Below are 14,701 nucleotides of genomic sequence, written 5' to 3'. Positions count from 1 at the left end.
CCGTGTTCACAGGACCAGACTATTGTGATCCCGTGTTCACAGGATCAACTATTGTGATCCCGTGTTCACAGGATCAACTATTGTGACCCCGTGTTCACAGGATCAACTATTGTGACCCCGTGTTCACAGGATCAGATTATTGTGACCCCGTGTTCACAGGATCAGACTATTGTGACCCTGTGTTCACAGGATCAGACTATTGTGACCCTGTGTTCACAGGACCAGACTATTGTTATCCCGTGTTCACAGGATCAACTATTGTGACCCCGTGTTCACAGGATCAACTATTGTGACCCCGTGTTCACAGGATCAGACTATTGTGATCCTGTGCTCACAGGATTAGACTATTGTGATCCACAGAACGGTCATTGGCTGACTTTTAGAAATAGATCACGAGGCTTTTTTTTTTTTTTTTAGTCTAGAAACTCCTCGGCAACCAGTACATAGCTTCCAGTATTGGCAACCCACAAGTCAGCACTGTATGGTAGATTAACAGGTGGATGATGGAAGGAACAGATAATTCTCCCTAAGTGAGACCTCCAACTTTGCAAAAGTGGATTTTCTTTTCCTTTAAAAATAATGATAAGTTATGAGAGGATGTCTGGCCTAAATGAAAATAGGTAGGTCATCAATGATATTTGAAGTTGAGAAATGAAAGTCCCACTGGCCAGGCTTAGAAGGAGGCCTACTATTCATATCCAGAGAATGCGACCACCTGCGTGCATTGTGTTTTGTGTGGGTATGACCTGAAGAACCCTAGGTTGGACACTACCTTTTGCTTCGAAAACCTGACGACCTCTGTAACGTTTATGCATACCCTAAGGATAAATGCAGAATGCAATAACCAGGTCAAAATTCAAATGAGCCCAACTAGATGTAGGAAATGGTACAAATCTATTTAGCAAAATGTGGGGAAGAATATTTAAGTGTAGATCATTATAGTATGTGTAGAATGCTTTATTTTAGCACTGATTGCTTTCCTGAATTTTTTATTTTTTTGCTTATTGTGATTTTTCTGACAGCTTATTATGGAAACAGCAGCATTAACCACATTCCCAGGGCTTTTTCCCTCCCTGGCATTGAATTCTGAAGAATTCTGAAGGGCCCACTCACTTCCTTCTCTTAGTTCCTTTTTGTCTCTGCACACAATGGCTGTTACCTATACATTGTCTGTTCACAATTCATATCTATATGAGAAACCCTGGGTCCCTTTGTTCTGTCACCTGAGTGGGTCTCCAGTATCACATCGTTTGAAACTGTCCTTTAAAGCCATCTCTTTCAAACCTGTGTCTTAGTATTTTCCTTCTAGAACTCGGCAGAGCTCTACACAAAAGCCCTCTGCCAGGTCCTGGGCAAAGGGACAAAACAACATCAATCACTCAGTCGGTACCAGCATACCTGGAACAAACAGGCCTGTCAGATTTCCCTTCGACTTCTAAAATACCCTTGAAGTATGTCACACCTATCGCTCCGTTGAATGCCTTGTGGAAAATAGCAGAAAGCTTGTGCCATTTCCAGGAATGGGGGTTGCTTGAATGCAGGGTCTTCAGGGAAAGTTTTTAGTCCTTTATTCTGTTACTTCACCGTCTGTATTTTTGTCTCGGAGGAACAAGAGGCTAGTTTCCCCAGCTCGTGGCTCTCGTGGCTGTCCCTGATGAGATGTGCAATGAGTCTCTAGGAGAAGAAGAATCCTTACAGGAGGGACTGGACCTTGTATCACTCATCAGGCCGGTGTGATTCTCTGCAAATAGTTTACTGCTTAACAGTGAAGCAGTGGAATCCAGGAAATGACAGGGTCCCTAATGAAACTGATGTCCCGGCTCTTTTCACGGGCCGTGCTGCTTCTGCTCGAAGCTGCGTTACCACTCAGCACTGTGCAAGAGATTGTTTCTAGCTCTCTAACTTTATGTTCTCAAACATTTCAGACATCATGTTGGACTTGTTATTTTCCACAACATGCCTCTTGGAACAAGTAGGAGTTAACAGACACTTGGAGAGTGGTTTTTAAAAAGATCATTTCCCGGGAGACATGACTTGTGTTGACAATTGGAGTAGACTATGATCTTAGGCCTTTCTCCCATACTTGTTGTGTTCGGTGTCACCGAGTGGGGTCCAAACATAGCGACCTTGGGCACGACAGAATGAAACCCTGCCCAGTCCTGGCCCATCCTCACCATTGTTCCTGTGATGGAGCCCGTTATTGTAGCCACCGTGTCCATCCATCTCCTTTAGGACCTCCTCCTCCCTCAGTGCCCCTCTGCTTTACCAAGCATCCTGTCCTTCTCCCCTGGGTATTGCGTAATGAAAGAACAGAATATTCCTGAGAAACAGGATGAGACTTTAAAGTAATGTGTATTGTTCTTCTTCAGTTGACCCCTACATCCCACCCTATACCACCCCTGCCCCTGGCTCGGTCCATTTGATCAACAACATAGGAAACAACAGAAAAAGAGACAGAGAAGTGTATTTTCTCTGCCCCTCCTCTCACTAATGGAGTAAATAGGAAGTATGTGATCTTGTCAGAAACCTGAACAACTAACTACCAGCTCTACCAGTAGAACTTCCTGCAGTGATGAGAATTCTCGACTGGGGCCCACTCCACTAAGGTAACCTAGCCACGTGTGATATAGAGCATTCGAAATGTGAGTAGCCCAAGTGAGAGATGAACGTTTTTAATTTATTTCATTGCATTACTAATTTAAATGCAAATAGTCATACATGTTGAGTGACTGCCATATTGCCAGGAGGTCTAGACCCATCTCTCCTTATTAACACTGGTCGCAACTAATATCACGCCTGTCCTAAGACCAGCAAAACTGGAAAGCCATAGGGTCTCAGGCCTGATTCAGGAGAATTCTTTCTGCTTTAATAGAGAATTTTACATTTGCATGAAAAAAAAATGTTTCTGTAGTCTAAATATTTGGAGATAGAGGAAATAATAGGGTATCAGAGTTTGAGCTCAGATAAAATAGCATGTGTCATTTTAAATATATTTTAAGCAGCTGCCATTGAAACAAACCTTCCTAAAACTGCAGTTGGAGACAGGGGACCTAGGATGAAGAATTTTCAAGAAGTTTCTACTTTCTGTCAAAAAGTCAGGGAGTTTTTTAAGTCATGATTATCATTAACTGTACAAAGTCAGTTCATATATAGTTTCTTCTTTTCTGTTGTTTTTCTAAAACACATTTCCTGAGCTCAGAGAGAGGCCTTGAGCTTCTTTCCCTTCCTCCCTCTTTGAGTACTACTCAGGCCCTCTTCTGCCTTTCCGGTTTTTCATACTCAGAGAGAGCACAGCTGAGTGGAAAATCACATGGCTGGAAGAAGGGAGAGGTGGGCTCTGGTTCTAGCTCCTGACCCCTGAGGATGCAACCAAGGGCCCACCACTTCAAACCTCCTAGGGCTTCAGGGTTCCATATGTAATCCCCATCATACCTTATAATTTTGACTTTCTTGGCAGATCTAAAATTACATACCTTTAAAATCATATGCTCTATTTCCCACCTCCCCCCCCTAAAAAAAACCAATGTCATAATGAAATTGTATATATATCTTTAAAAGATTGGTTATTGAATCATTAGGTATATGCACAAGAATAAAGATAACAGCTCAAGTGATTAATCCTTATAGACTGCTTGTAAAATAGTCAGTCCACCCATGGCTTTCAATGGTCACACCTGTGTATCTTGCCATCTGAAAAGCACATGATAAGGGTGGGGACAACCTGCTAGAGTATGGCCTGGCTTGCTGCTCTCTAACTTCCTGACAGCCCTGAAGAGATACTTGTCAAGTGCTCTTGACCAAGGTCTTTATTTAAACACTCTAAAATGTTCACATCCTTTGTCTTTTATATCTAGTTACACATTGGTCCTTCCTGCCAAGGCTCAGAAAACCTGCCTTGCCCATGATACTTGCCCATGCTGTGCCCCTTCCTGCCACAGAGAAAATCTGAGCTGCATCATGAATGAAAATCAATCAACCAGCTGCCATCAAATCAATTTCAACTCATATGGACCCATGTCAATCAGAGAAGTTCTGTGCTCCGTAGAATTTTCAATGTCTGACTTAGGACATAGATTGCCAGGCCTTTCTTCCAAAAGGGCTCAGGGTGGATTCAAACTACAAACCTTGCAGTTATCAGCCAAGTGCCTACGCACTGGGGCCATGCCGGGGTTCTACATCATGCTGATGCAGTGCTAAACTTCAGTGCGAATGCAGTGTCCTTACATGCCATGCCCATCTAGGCTTCTACTATGTTGTCCTCAGTGGATAGCCTGAACATATTGTTCCTCAAAATGCTATCAATATTTTTAAACGTTTTAATTCTATAAAAGTAGGAATGTACTACCTTGTAATCCCAGGGAGCTCTTAAATTTTTTTAACCAAAAGTAATGTCCATAGATATTAAGACTGTATTTTCAAGGCTCAATAGAATTTTTTAAAAAATCATTTTACTGGCGGCTCTTACAGCTCTTATAACATTCCACACATCAGTTGTATGAAGCATATTTGTCCATCATCATTTTCTAAATATTTACTTTCTATTTGAGCCCTTGGTATCAGTTCCTCTTTTTCTCCCTTCCCCCACCCTCCACCCTCATGACCCCTTGATAAATTATAAATCATTACTGTTTTCATATCTGACACCAACTGCTGCCTCCTTTACCCATGTTTCTGTTGTTCACCCCGGGGTGTGGGGAGGGTGTCACGCGGTGATCATTGCGATCCATTATAACCTCTTATGTCACCTTCAAATTAGTTCTCCGCATGCCAGTGAGGAACCGTTTGTCACCATGTGTCTTTCTTATCGAGGACTGGGTCCTTGGACTTGATTTCAGCCCTTCCTTTGGACACTCACTCTTTGCTGCAACACAGCCTGAAGGTGAAAAATGATGTTACCCCATCTCAGAAGCATTTCAGCCTGTAGGTTTCCGATTCATTTCCTACCCTCCCTAAAAACCCCGGATGCTCTGCGCACTTTCCAAATAGTCTGTAAGCAGGAGAAAGAAGTCAAAATGGAAGCAAAACCAGCATTTTTTTTAAGGCAAGAAATTATGAATCTTGAAGACTGCCTGCTTTGGAAGTTGGGTAAAATATTAAATAAACTCTTAATGATTCAGGTTTACACAATATATTTGTGCTGAAATATGTTCTTGGGTTCCTATGTCAGCCATTAATTTGAGAACGGTTACAAGGCCCTAACATCCATTTTTTATATTCTCAATAAACAAGAGCCCGACTCAGCCAAGAGCTTCGCTGCAAGGTACTTGTTTATTAGTATAATTGTTTTATAGCAATGAGTCATCCCGTGGTTTATTGGCAACACGGCAAGTTACGGTAGTCAGATATTTTTTCATGTGCAGTAATTTGCAAAGCTGAGCAGCTTTGATATTGTATAGTGGCTCACTCATTCACTGGCCTTATGTAGTCTTCCAAGAAATGAAAACGAGTCAAGATTTTCATTTTCACCCATGGGTGATACAAAATGGCTGGCTGCCCCTCAGTGGATTATTAATTCAATATGTGTGCTTGCATCTGTGAATCTCAGCTCTGAAAATTGGGAATGCACTTTCGGATGGTACTTATGAACACGCATCCTCCAGCAGCTGTAATTAATTCAGCGGTTCTATCCCTTTAAAGGTGACCAGCTACCCATAACCAGCCAGTTCACTTTCTCTGATAAAGGCTTTTCTTTTTTTCTTTTAGCTTCCCGTGCTCTGAAAGTCAGCCTTGCTTTCTTCCTCCTTTCAGGTTGTCTACCTGAACCTAAGACTATGACATGGTCTGAGAGCTCTGAACGTCAGTGCTGTGCTCAGCCAGGAAAGCAGTCCAATGGTCACTGTGTTCAAGTAGAGCTTTCCTGCCTTGTCTGGGAAAGTGTCTGCCAATTCACTTCTCTCTTCTTATCAGCAAAACACATATATAGTGTGCTCACATTGCTTAATATAAAACACAAGGAAAATCCCTGAACGATCTAGAAGCTGGTTAGAAAAACTGCCCGGATTTGTGCTTTCATCCCAAAGCACACATTGTTGCTTGCCATCAAATGAGAAACAAATTGACAGGTTGCTGACCTTACAGGATCCTGTCATCACAAAGTAGGAGGCTGTGATAACGGTCTTCAAGCAGATGACAGTTATCACGTGTGCAGCTTCACAGGTGTCATTTCCCTTCCCTGCATCCCTAACTCCCAAGTCTAGCTAACAGGTGGAAGGATCTGAGACAGGAGCAACTGGTTAATATTGGGAAATTTCTTGGCAAACAAGCAGGGTACTGGTCCCTCAATAACTTCTGTGATCCAAGATGGGAACACAGGGTTGTTTTCATGTGCTATAGGATGTGCTATTTCATACCCCAAAATATAACACGCTCCTTATCCATTGTTTTGACTACTTATTTTTACATGAAGAAGTAATGTCTTTTGTTCTTTATAGATGATGTGTGGGAAAGAATTTAGCCTCTCTCTTTCCCCATTTTTGAAGAAAGGATTGAGGGCAATGGGAGCTTGGCAGGTACAGGAAAAACAAATGCCATCAAAACTCTGCTCTCCATACTTGACCTTTTTTTTAAAAATATATATAAATCGTTTTATTGGAGGCACTTACAGCTCTTAAAACAATCCATACATGAATTGTATCAAGCACATTTGTACATATGTTGCCATCATCATTTTCAAAACATTTTCTTTCTACTTGACCTTTTTATCAAAATGGTGAAAGGGTAAAAACAAAAGAGATGACTTTGTTCCGCTCCTCTTAGCTTGTTGGGGTGGGGCTAGAAGGGACACACACACACAAAAAATGCTGCTCTGGAATCTCTGCCATCTGAGAGACCCTTTAGGACAGGGTATACCTGGCCCTCTGAGTTTAAAGATCAACTCTTTAAGGGAGTAGAAAGCTCCATCTTTCTCCCATGGAGTGGCTGGTGGTTTCAAACTGTTGACCTTGTGGATTGTAGCCCAGCTCTTCACCACTGTGCCACCAGGACTCCTGAAGATACAGAAGGAGAGGGTAGGAAGCCATTCCCTTCGGATCAACTCTATGTCTGTAGCATCGTCCACTGTGTTCATCCAGGTGTGTATCTTTAGCACCTGCAATGCCCCCACCATACTGCTGAGCAATACAGACAAAATATTTTCTGGGAAGGGTAGGAGCCAGACCATGTGTAGTCAAATTCTGATTCTACTCCTTGCTAGTTTTGTGACTTTGGGCAAGTGTCACTTTCTCTCCCCACCCATAAAGGAAGGGTTTAGGGAAGTTGTCATTCAGTGGTAGCATTCTCGCCTTCTATATGGGAGACTGAAGATGGCTGTGCTGCATTGTGGGATAAGTTTGGGGCTGCTAACCACAAGGGTGGCAGTTCAAAATCACCAACCACTCCACAGTAGAAAAATGAGGCCACCCTGTTCCCCTCAAAATGTACTGTCTTGGAAACCCTATGAAAGGTGCCCATGAGTCAGAATTAACTTGATATGTTCAGATTGGGGTTCATGGAAATCCTAGGTCCAATTCTCTGCCAAAGCACCATATGCTTCTGAGTCGCACCCATTGGTCAGTGGAGGCTTGCATGTTCCGATGACGTGGAAAGGGTTTGACCCGGCCCTGCAGACTAAGTCAGACTGCCTGCTTCTGTGAATCAACCCCCGAAAGCCTTGTGGATCGCAGCCACCCCATCGACAGCGCTCGTGGAGGCCATGCAGGACTGGGCAGAATGGCATTCTGTTGGGAACGGAGTGCCCATGAGGAGAGAGCCCACTAGAGAGCAGGTAACAACAGAGGGGTTCGAGAAATACCTCTTTCAGAGGGTTGCTACCGACAAACAAAATCAAACTCACTGTCATCGAGTCAAATACTGATGCATAGCGACCCCCTGTGAGTTTCTGAGAGGAGTAGAAAGTCTGGTCTCTTTCCCATGGAGCTCTTGGGGGGTTTGACTAGCTGTCCCTGCAGATCACCGCTCAGTGCATAACCACTACACTACCGGCACTACGATGTGTTGCTCTTTAGACATCCACACATGCCAATGGTTATCCTTGCTTCCAAAGTGCTCAGAATCCAGTTCCTAAGGGTAATACATAGAAAAGCATGTAGAATTGTATGATACAGATTGTAAATGGAGAGGGATTTTAGGAGAAAATATAACAGTTGAATTAACTATAAAATTGATGTTTGGACAAGATGTACTTGTATCAGATATTTTTGAATCTTGATGTCTCATGAACTCTCTTAGGATCTCCTCCTTTACCCCTCCTGCCCCAACCCCATTTTGTTCTTTGCTCAAAATTATGCTTGGCAGGCTCTGCTGCCAATGGAGTGTATGTTCTGCACCAGAATTCGGTGCTAGCAGAGGCCAGGGTCCCCAGCTGGACTGACCATTGAGCGTAGATAGTGATTCCTTCTCTCCCTCCTTGGACCACCCGGGGAACAGCAGCTCACATGCTCCCAGAAAGGGGTCCACAGACTAGGATGGAGGAGTGCTGAGGCCGCTAGGGGCTAGTTTTCCTCGTTGATGCTTTTGTGTGCTCATAACTTTTAAATGGGTAATGTAAAGATGAGGAAATTGCGGCCAATCCAACGTAGGGTGCAGAACAGTGGGGATGCCGTACGGTCTGTGCTTGAGCCCACTCTTACAAGCACTGTGTCAATCTCTCTCATGGAGGGGCTTCCTCTTGTCCACAGACCCTCCACCCTCCCAAGCATGATGTCCTTCTCCAAGGACCGGTCCCACCTGATTACTGAGATGTGTTAGGTCCTTGCTGTCCGTTACAACTGGCTGGATGGTACCTAACACCAACTTTCAGAATTCTACCAAAGCTAAAGCAATAGTTTCCTGATTTAACGCCTCTCCAAATATCACGAGCAAAGCATAGCAGGCTCCCCGTCAGCTCACACATACACATACCGGTGAGAGAGCGAAGCAGTTGTTGTCATGGGCCATCAAGTCCATTTCTGCTCATGATGACCCCTGTGAAGCACCAGAACCGCCTCGCAGTTTTCGGGGCTGTCATCTTCACAGAGCTGATGGCCAGGCCTTTCTCCCGGGGGCCAGCTGGTGGATTCACAAAGCCAATTTACTAGGTAACAGCAGAGCACTGAACTTCGCTACCATCAAAATACATTATAGAAAACAACTGTAGACACATGAGAGAGGCACGGGGTCCCGGAGTGTTAGAGAGCACAGGTCTGGTGTTAGGTCAAATTTATTGAAAGGTCCTACCTAGGTAAGACAGCCTCTTTCAGAATCACAATTCTGTAATCTATGAAATGGGAATAGTGGTGCCTTCACTTTGTGACCGATGAGGTGTTACAGATTAAACTGTGCCCCCCCCCCACCCAAAAAAAATGTGTTAACCTTCATGGCGTGTGATCATCAGTGATTTGGCGTTTGTGTCATTACACAATAATCTGTATAATGTGATCTGTTGTAGTCAATCAATTGTAAATGGATTAGGGTGGATGACACACTCTTAATAGTGTTACAGACCTGATCCCTGATGCAATGTAAAAGGAGCTTCCCTGCATCACCTGACCAGAGATAAAAGAAGGGAGAAGTAAGCAGAGAGAGAAGGACCTATTAGCGCCAAGACAAAAGCGCTGGGAGTAGAGCTTTACCCCTAAACCCTACGGTGGTCTTGGAGCTGGCCACCTCCTGGACCCAGAATAAGATGTGAAAAGAGATTGGGGTCTTCAAGGAGTGCTGAGCCCACAGAAACTCAAAAACAAACACAGGACCTTGCTTCTAAACTAAGTTATCAAAGAAAGAAAGCCTTCCCCTAGAATGATTACCCTGAATTTAGCTTTCAGTCCTTCTCAAGTGGAAGAGAGCAAACCGTGTGTGTTACAGCCATTCACTGGTGGTGTTTCTGTTACAGTAGCACTGACACGAAGACACGTCCCCTTCGCCCCCGCCACAACCACCGAGGACCAATAAAACAGGGTCTGTACAAATGCCTCGGGCTGGGAAGTGCTACAGAACTGTTTGGTGGTGCCACTGCAGAGTTTATAATGTGAAAGAAAAAATAAGACAAAACCCAAAAGGTAACAGGTCCCTAGGAACATAAAGAAAAGAAGCAGTTTTCCAATTATAAAGTTTATGTGGGGGGAAAAAAATGGATCGTTTACCAGGTAAATCTAATAATGTTATTGCAGGAATGAAAAGTTAGCTTCTTTTAAAACTTAATGTTTTAAGAGATTCTGTTTAAATGTATTAATTTAAGTAGTTAAGAATATTCTTGGTAAATTTTAAAAATTTATTGATATACAGGTGTCAATGTATAAAGAAAAATGTGGAGCCTGAATCAGATTTGAAGTATTAATTCTATTGTATCTTAATATGAAAGAGCATAATAATATTTTCATTTATTTGTGGCTACAAATAACCCTCATTGGGGCATTTTTTTTTTTTTTTACTTCCGTGAAAGATTTAGCCATAGTTTGCCCACAACTTATTCATTGTCTTCACAAGAAGCTCGGATTGTATTCATTGTAACGCAGGCCGCGGTCAGAAGAATCTTTCTGATAGTAATTGGGATAGGACCTGGCATGAGAAGACCCATGGAAAAGTATAGAAAATACCTGCTGCATTCATGAAAGTCTTTCTTGGGGCAGGTAACATTATTCTTGCAAACAGTGGAAACCTTCACATCAGGAAATCAAAGATGGTTTTTTAAATGTGTGCATGTTCATAGTCAGAGATGCGATAGCTTTGGTCAGATCCTCAAAGGCTGAAGAACCATTTATTTGCCTTAAAAAGAGGAAGGTTGAGCTAAACTCTAACTCTAAACTCTAACTCTAAAGAGCTCTCTAACAGGAAATGTGTTTCTTGTCCTAGGTATTGAAGTTTGAGCCTGGCCCTTTCAAGAGGAAGGGCAGAGCCAAGAGCATGGCTTTTGTTGACATTCAACTGGATCACCATGAGCGATGCGATTGTATCTGCGGCTCCAGACCACCTCGATGAAGGAACAACGGACATAGACGTAAATTAAACCAGAAGGAACCTATAGTCTAAGCAGGGTGTGGTAAGATGGCCCTTCGCCACCAACACCTGAACTTACAACTAGCCAGTCTTGCAGTGAATGCAAGTGGTTGCTGAGTTTCAGCCTAGCTTTGTTAGTGTTATGTAAAGTAGGAAGATGCATCATCAACTAGCAACGTCTATAGTCAAGCGTATAGGATTGCAAATACTAATAGTGTCGGAGCATACACTCACTTAAAATATAGACACTTGTTTCTGCAAGAAGGCTTCAAAAATTTATGGAAAAATGAAAGTAAAAGATAATGGAATTTTTTCCAATAACATTTTGAAACCCCATCATACATGTAAATAGGTAAATCAAATGGTTTATCCAGTATATATAGCCAGAGCTTATATATTGTTCCTTGGATCCTTTGACAAAATAAGGGATGTCTCAAATATTTGAAGCCTTTTTTAAAAATGCCTGAAGATGAATTTGATTGGTTTATATTTTGATTTTGAATGGCTAAACAGTTTCAGTTCTCACACTTTTAAAGAAAGCACCTCATATAGTAAAAATAAAAGATAAGTTGTTTTTATGTATACATCTCAATTGATCACAAATAAAATGGGGGGAAAATCATACAAAAAAACTCAAGCCCCCCGCTCCATGAGATGCACTACACATGTATTTGTGTATCCAATAATTACTTGTCTCCCAAACCACATGACAGTAATATAAGTGTTATAGGAATTAAGTCATTGTCTTCTTTTTTATTCATTTTGCTGAGGCATACCAATTAATTGGCACATATCTCAAAAAGTGATTTATTATTATAATCCTACAGGAGGTCATTTGTAAGCTGGAACAGAATTTTGAACTTTTTTCTTTCCCAAATTTCCCCTACAAGAACAAATATTTCAAGAGCCTGGTGGGGACTTTACTTCCCAAATAGTATTCATTGGAAGATTGGGCCATTGAAAGTATTTTTTTTAAAAGGTGAGCAATGAAGTGTTACTGTAACTGGACAAGGGATGGCCTAATTCAGAGGACCCCTATTTGGTCATGTGTTCACTCTCCATCTTCTGCTAATTCCTTTGAGGTACTTTGCTTTTGTGTGTGTCTCTTCCATACGTGAACATGGATTTAAAATGGCATTTATGCTTGCCATGCCATTGTAGATTATTTATAGGTTAAAAACTCTTGTGTATTAATGAAACAACCAGATTTTAGTAATGTCAATCCCTAATGATATATTCACTCACCGTTCTAAATTCTTGTTTCTGAACCAAATGATATCAGGTCCTTTCCAAACCCATGGAGTTTGTTCTAGAGACCACAGCTTCAACCCTGCTCCGCCACAAGAGAACGGTGCGTGTAGAGGCTGTTAGGGGTATTTATAGGAAAATTTCCTCCCTGGTTCCCGCATGTCTATTTTAAAGAACACTGAATCCAGGCGTAGGAAGTGATTCATCATTCTCTAAAGCAAGGTCTTTAAGGGAGCAACTCTGAAATCAAGATTACTGGGGGGCTTCTAAAGGAGGGCTACATTTTTCTTCCTGCCTTGAGAGACAAACACAGCCGGTCTCTTCTGATGTCAGACCTTACTGACAACAACCATGTGACACGACTGAGAAAGTCCCAGTGTCAGATGAGTGACCTCCGTGCAGTTAGATTCCTAAGCCTGGTGCTTTCAGGACCCAGTTCTCAATTATCCTTAGAACCCCATTCCTTCCCAGAGCTCTGAGATGAACATTCAATGATCATTGAAGATACATGCAATGTTTTCATATCATGAGGGTTTTGGTAAAATTAAATGCGCTACAAATTCCAGAGCAAATCAGAAACTGTAAAATCAGAAATAGTCCAGATAGACAGTCTAGTAATCAGACGCTACTCACTTTCACAGCCTCTTACAAGATTCCCATGAGAGCATCGGTTTCCTGTGCCACAATCACAACGGGAGTTACATCGTTAGTGTGGATAGCTCACACCACCACTATACATATAAAAACTAATAGTTGGATCCAAGTTTCAATAAACTTCCTGGCTACAATCACCAGGATGGCTTTCAGTTAATGTCTTTTCTGTACTTTTTATTTATTAGGGGCAATATAAGCAAGTATATTCATTCACTTTTCTTACTCTTTTTTTTGGGAGGGGGGTCCTTTGTTAAAAGTTCTTCCTTGGTCATCTATCTCCATTGTACTTCCAACTTGTAGTCAATAAATCTCCTTTATTGCCATTAAAGGAATGAAAAGCTTACTGTACAAATTACATTTCAAAATAAACCCTAATGAATCCACATTTCTACATGGTTCACTCTCCTGGGATAATGTCTTTCACTCAATATATTCTTGTAGAGCAGAAAACTTTCATAAGTAGATTCTATTATTATTATTATTGGCCATGTTGGTAACAGGAAGCTTTTTTCTTCAATAACATTCTCTGTAGCAAATGTAATATGCCTCTTATTATCATGAAAAATAAATATTGTTTTTGAACAAAACCATTCCATTATTTAGTCCTCAATTGTAGTTTTAAAAGCTGAATAATGTTGCAGACTTACTTATACAAATGCACCCAACTATTTGAAATGCTAAGAGTGGGTGATTTCTGAGAACTTCATGCTGAAAGCTTCCTATCTACCACCTTTCACTCCATCAGTTTCCGGTCGAGTTTGGTTTTTGTTGTTGTTGCTATTGTGAAATCTATGTATGGCTGTTTCCCCACGGGACTTTTAATTAAATATCATTTCCTCTGGGACTCTCTGGGTAATGCAAATACTTAGCGTACTTAACTGCTAACTGAAATGTGGAAGTTCAAGACTCTCCAGACGTACCTTAACAAAAAAGACCTGGAGGTCTATCACTGACAAAATCAGCCAATGAATCCCGTATGGAGGACAGTTCCACTCCGCCACACCTGAGTCGGAATCTACTTGAAGACAATTGGGATTATTGTCCTCTGACATTTCTCACTGAGGACACTGTGCCTCCTTCTCTCACCTAGGGGACTGAAATCCGTTTCAGACGCCCATCTCAGCTAAGCGATTCACTGTTGTCAGGTCAGGGAGACCACGGGAGAGGCTGCCTTCCTGGAGCACTGGATTCGAAGGTTCATGAAGCGGCCACAAGTATAAAGAGAGCTCTTCCGGCTGCAAGAAGGTTTGCTGTGGCATGTGGTTCCACCTCTACCGTGATCCTCGCAGAGACAGGGCGACAGCTGTACACTGTCCTGTGGACTCGCCACTTCTTTTCCTTTCCTTGCTGTAGGGTGTTTGGGGAGTGGGAGCAAAGACTTATGTATTTGTTGGCGAAAGTTAATTGTACCATTAAAAGTACTAGCTACTATGTGCCAGAGTGAGGAAAAGAGATGGGAGAAGGAGCAAATATTTCTGTTCATTCAGATAACTTGATTTTCATGTAAAACATCTTAATAGCCATATACAGAAATAGGGTTTTAATGTGAACATATTAAAATTTTTATTTCACCTCATGAGATGTGTATTGTGTCCATTTTAACTCTAAGAACAAGTCAACAGATGTCCAAATTGTTCACATTCTACTAGGGTCCTCTGGTAGAATAATACATTAAAATTCATAAATTAGTATTCATGTATATAATCCTAGGAAATACAATTTTGTTTCTTGATGACCCTGAGTGAGATATGCTGGAATATAGAATATTTTTAACTCAGTGACTTTATTGACATTAATCAAAATTCTGTTGTTTTAAAGATCAAGTTAA

The 14,701-nt window shown here is 41.8% G+C and overlaps 1 protein-coding gene across 2 annotated transcripts in view; it reads left to right on the top strand.

The window, feature by feature from the left end:
• The window catches only part of PDGFD (platelet derived growth factor D), a 294,001-nt gene extending 279,552 nt beyond the window's left edge, over positions 1 to 14,449 (top strand). For both annotated transcript variants that reach the window (XM_004709000.2, XM_004708999.2), the window contains exon 7: positions 10,828 to 14,449. In XM_004709000.2, coding sequence (XP_004709057.1) covers positions 10,828 to 10,953 — 126 coding nt within the window. In that variant the 3' untranslated portion in view covers positions 10,954 to 14,449. The remainder of the gene's footprint in view (positions 1 to 10,827) is intronic.
• Positions 14,450 to 14,701: the final 252 nt, after the last annotated feature.

The sequence above is a fragment of the Echinops telfairi genome, unplaced genomic scaffold (assembly GCF_000313985.2).
Source record: "Echinops telfairi isolate 266 unplaced genomic scaffold, ASM31398v2 ScPeMD7_7421;HRSCAF=8459, whole genome shotgun sequence".
NCBI classification, from domain to species: domain Eukaryota; kingdom Metazoa; phylum Chordata; class Mammalia; order Afrosoricida; family Tenrecidae; genus Echinops; species Echinops telfairi.
The sequence above is the reverse complement of the archived record's forward strand: the minus strand, read 5'-3'. Positions and strand labels throughout refer to the sequence as shown.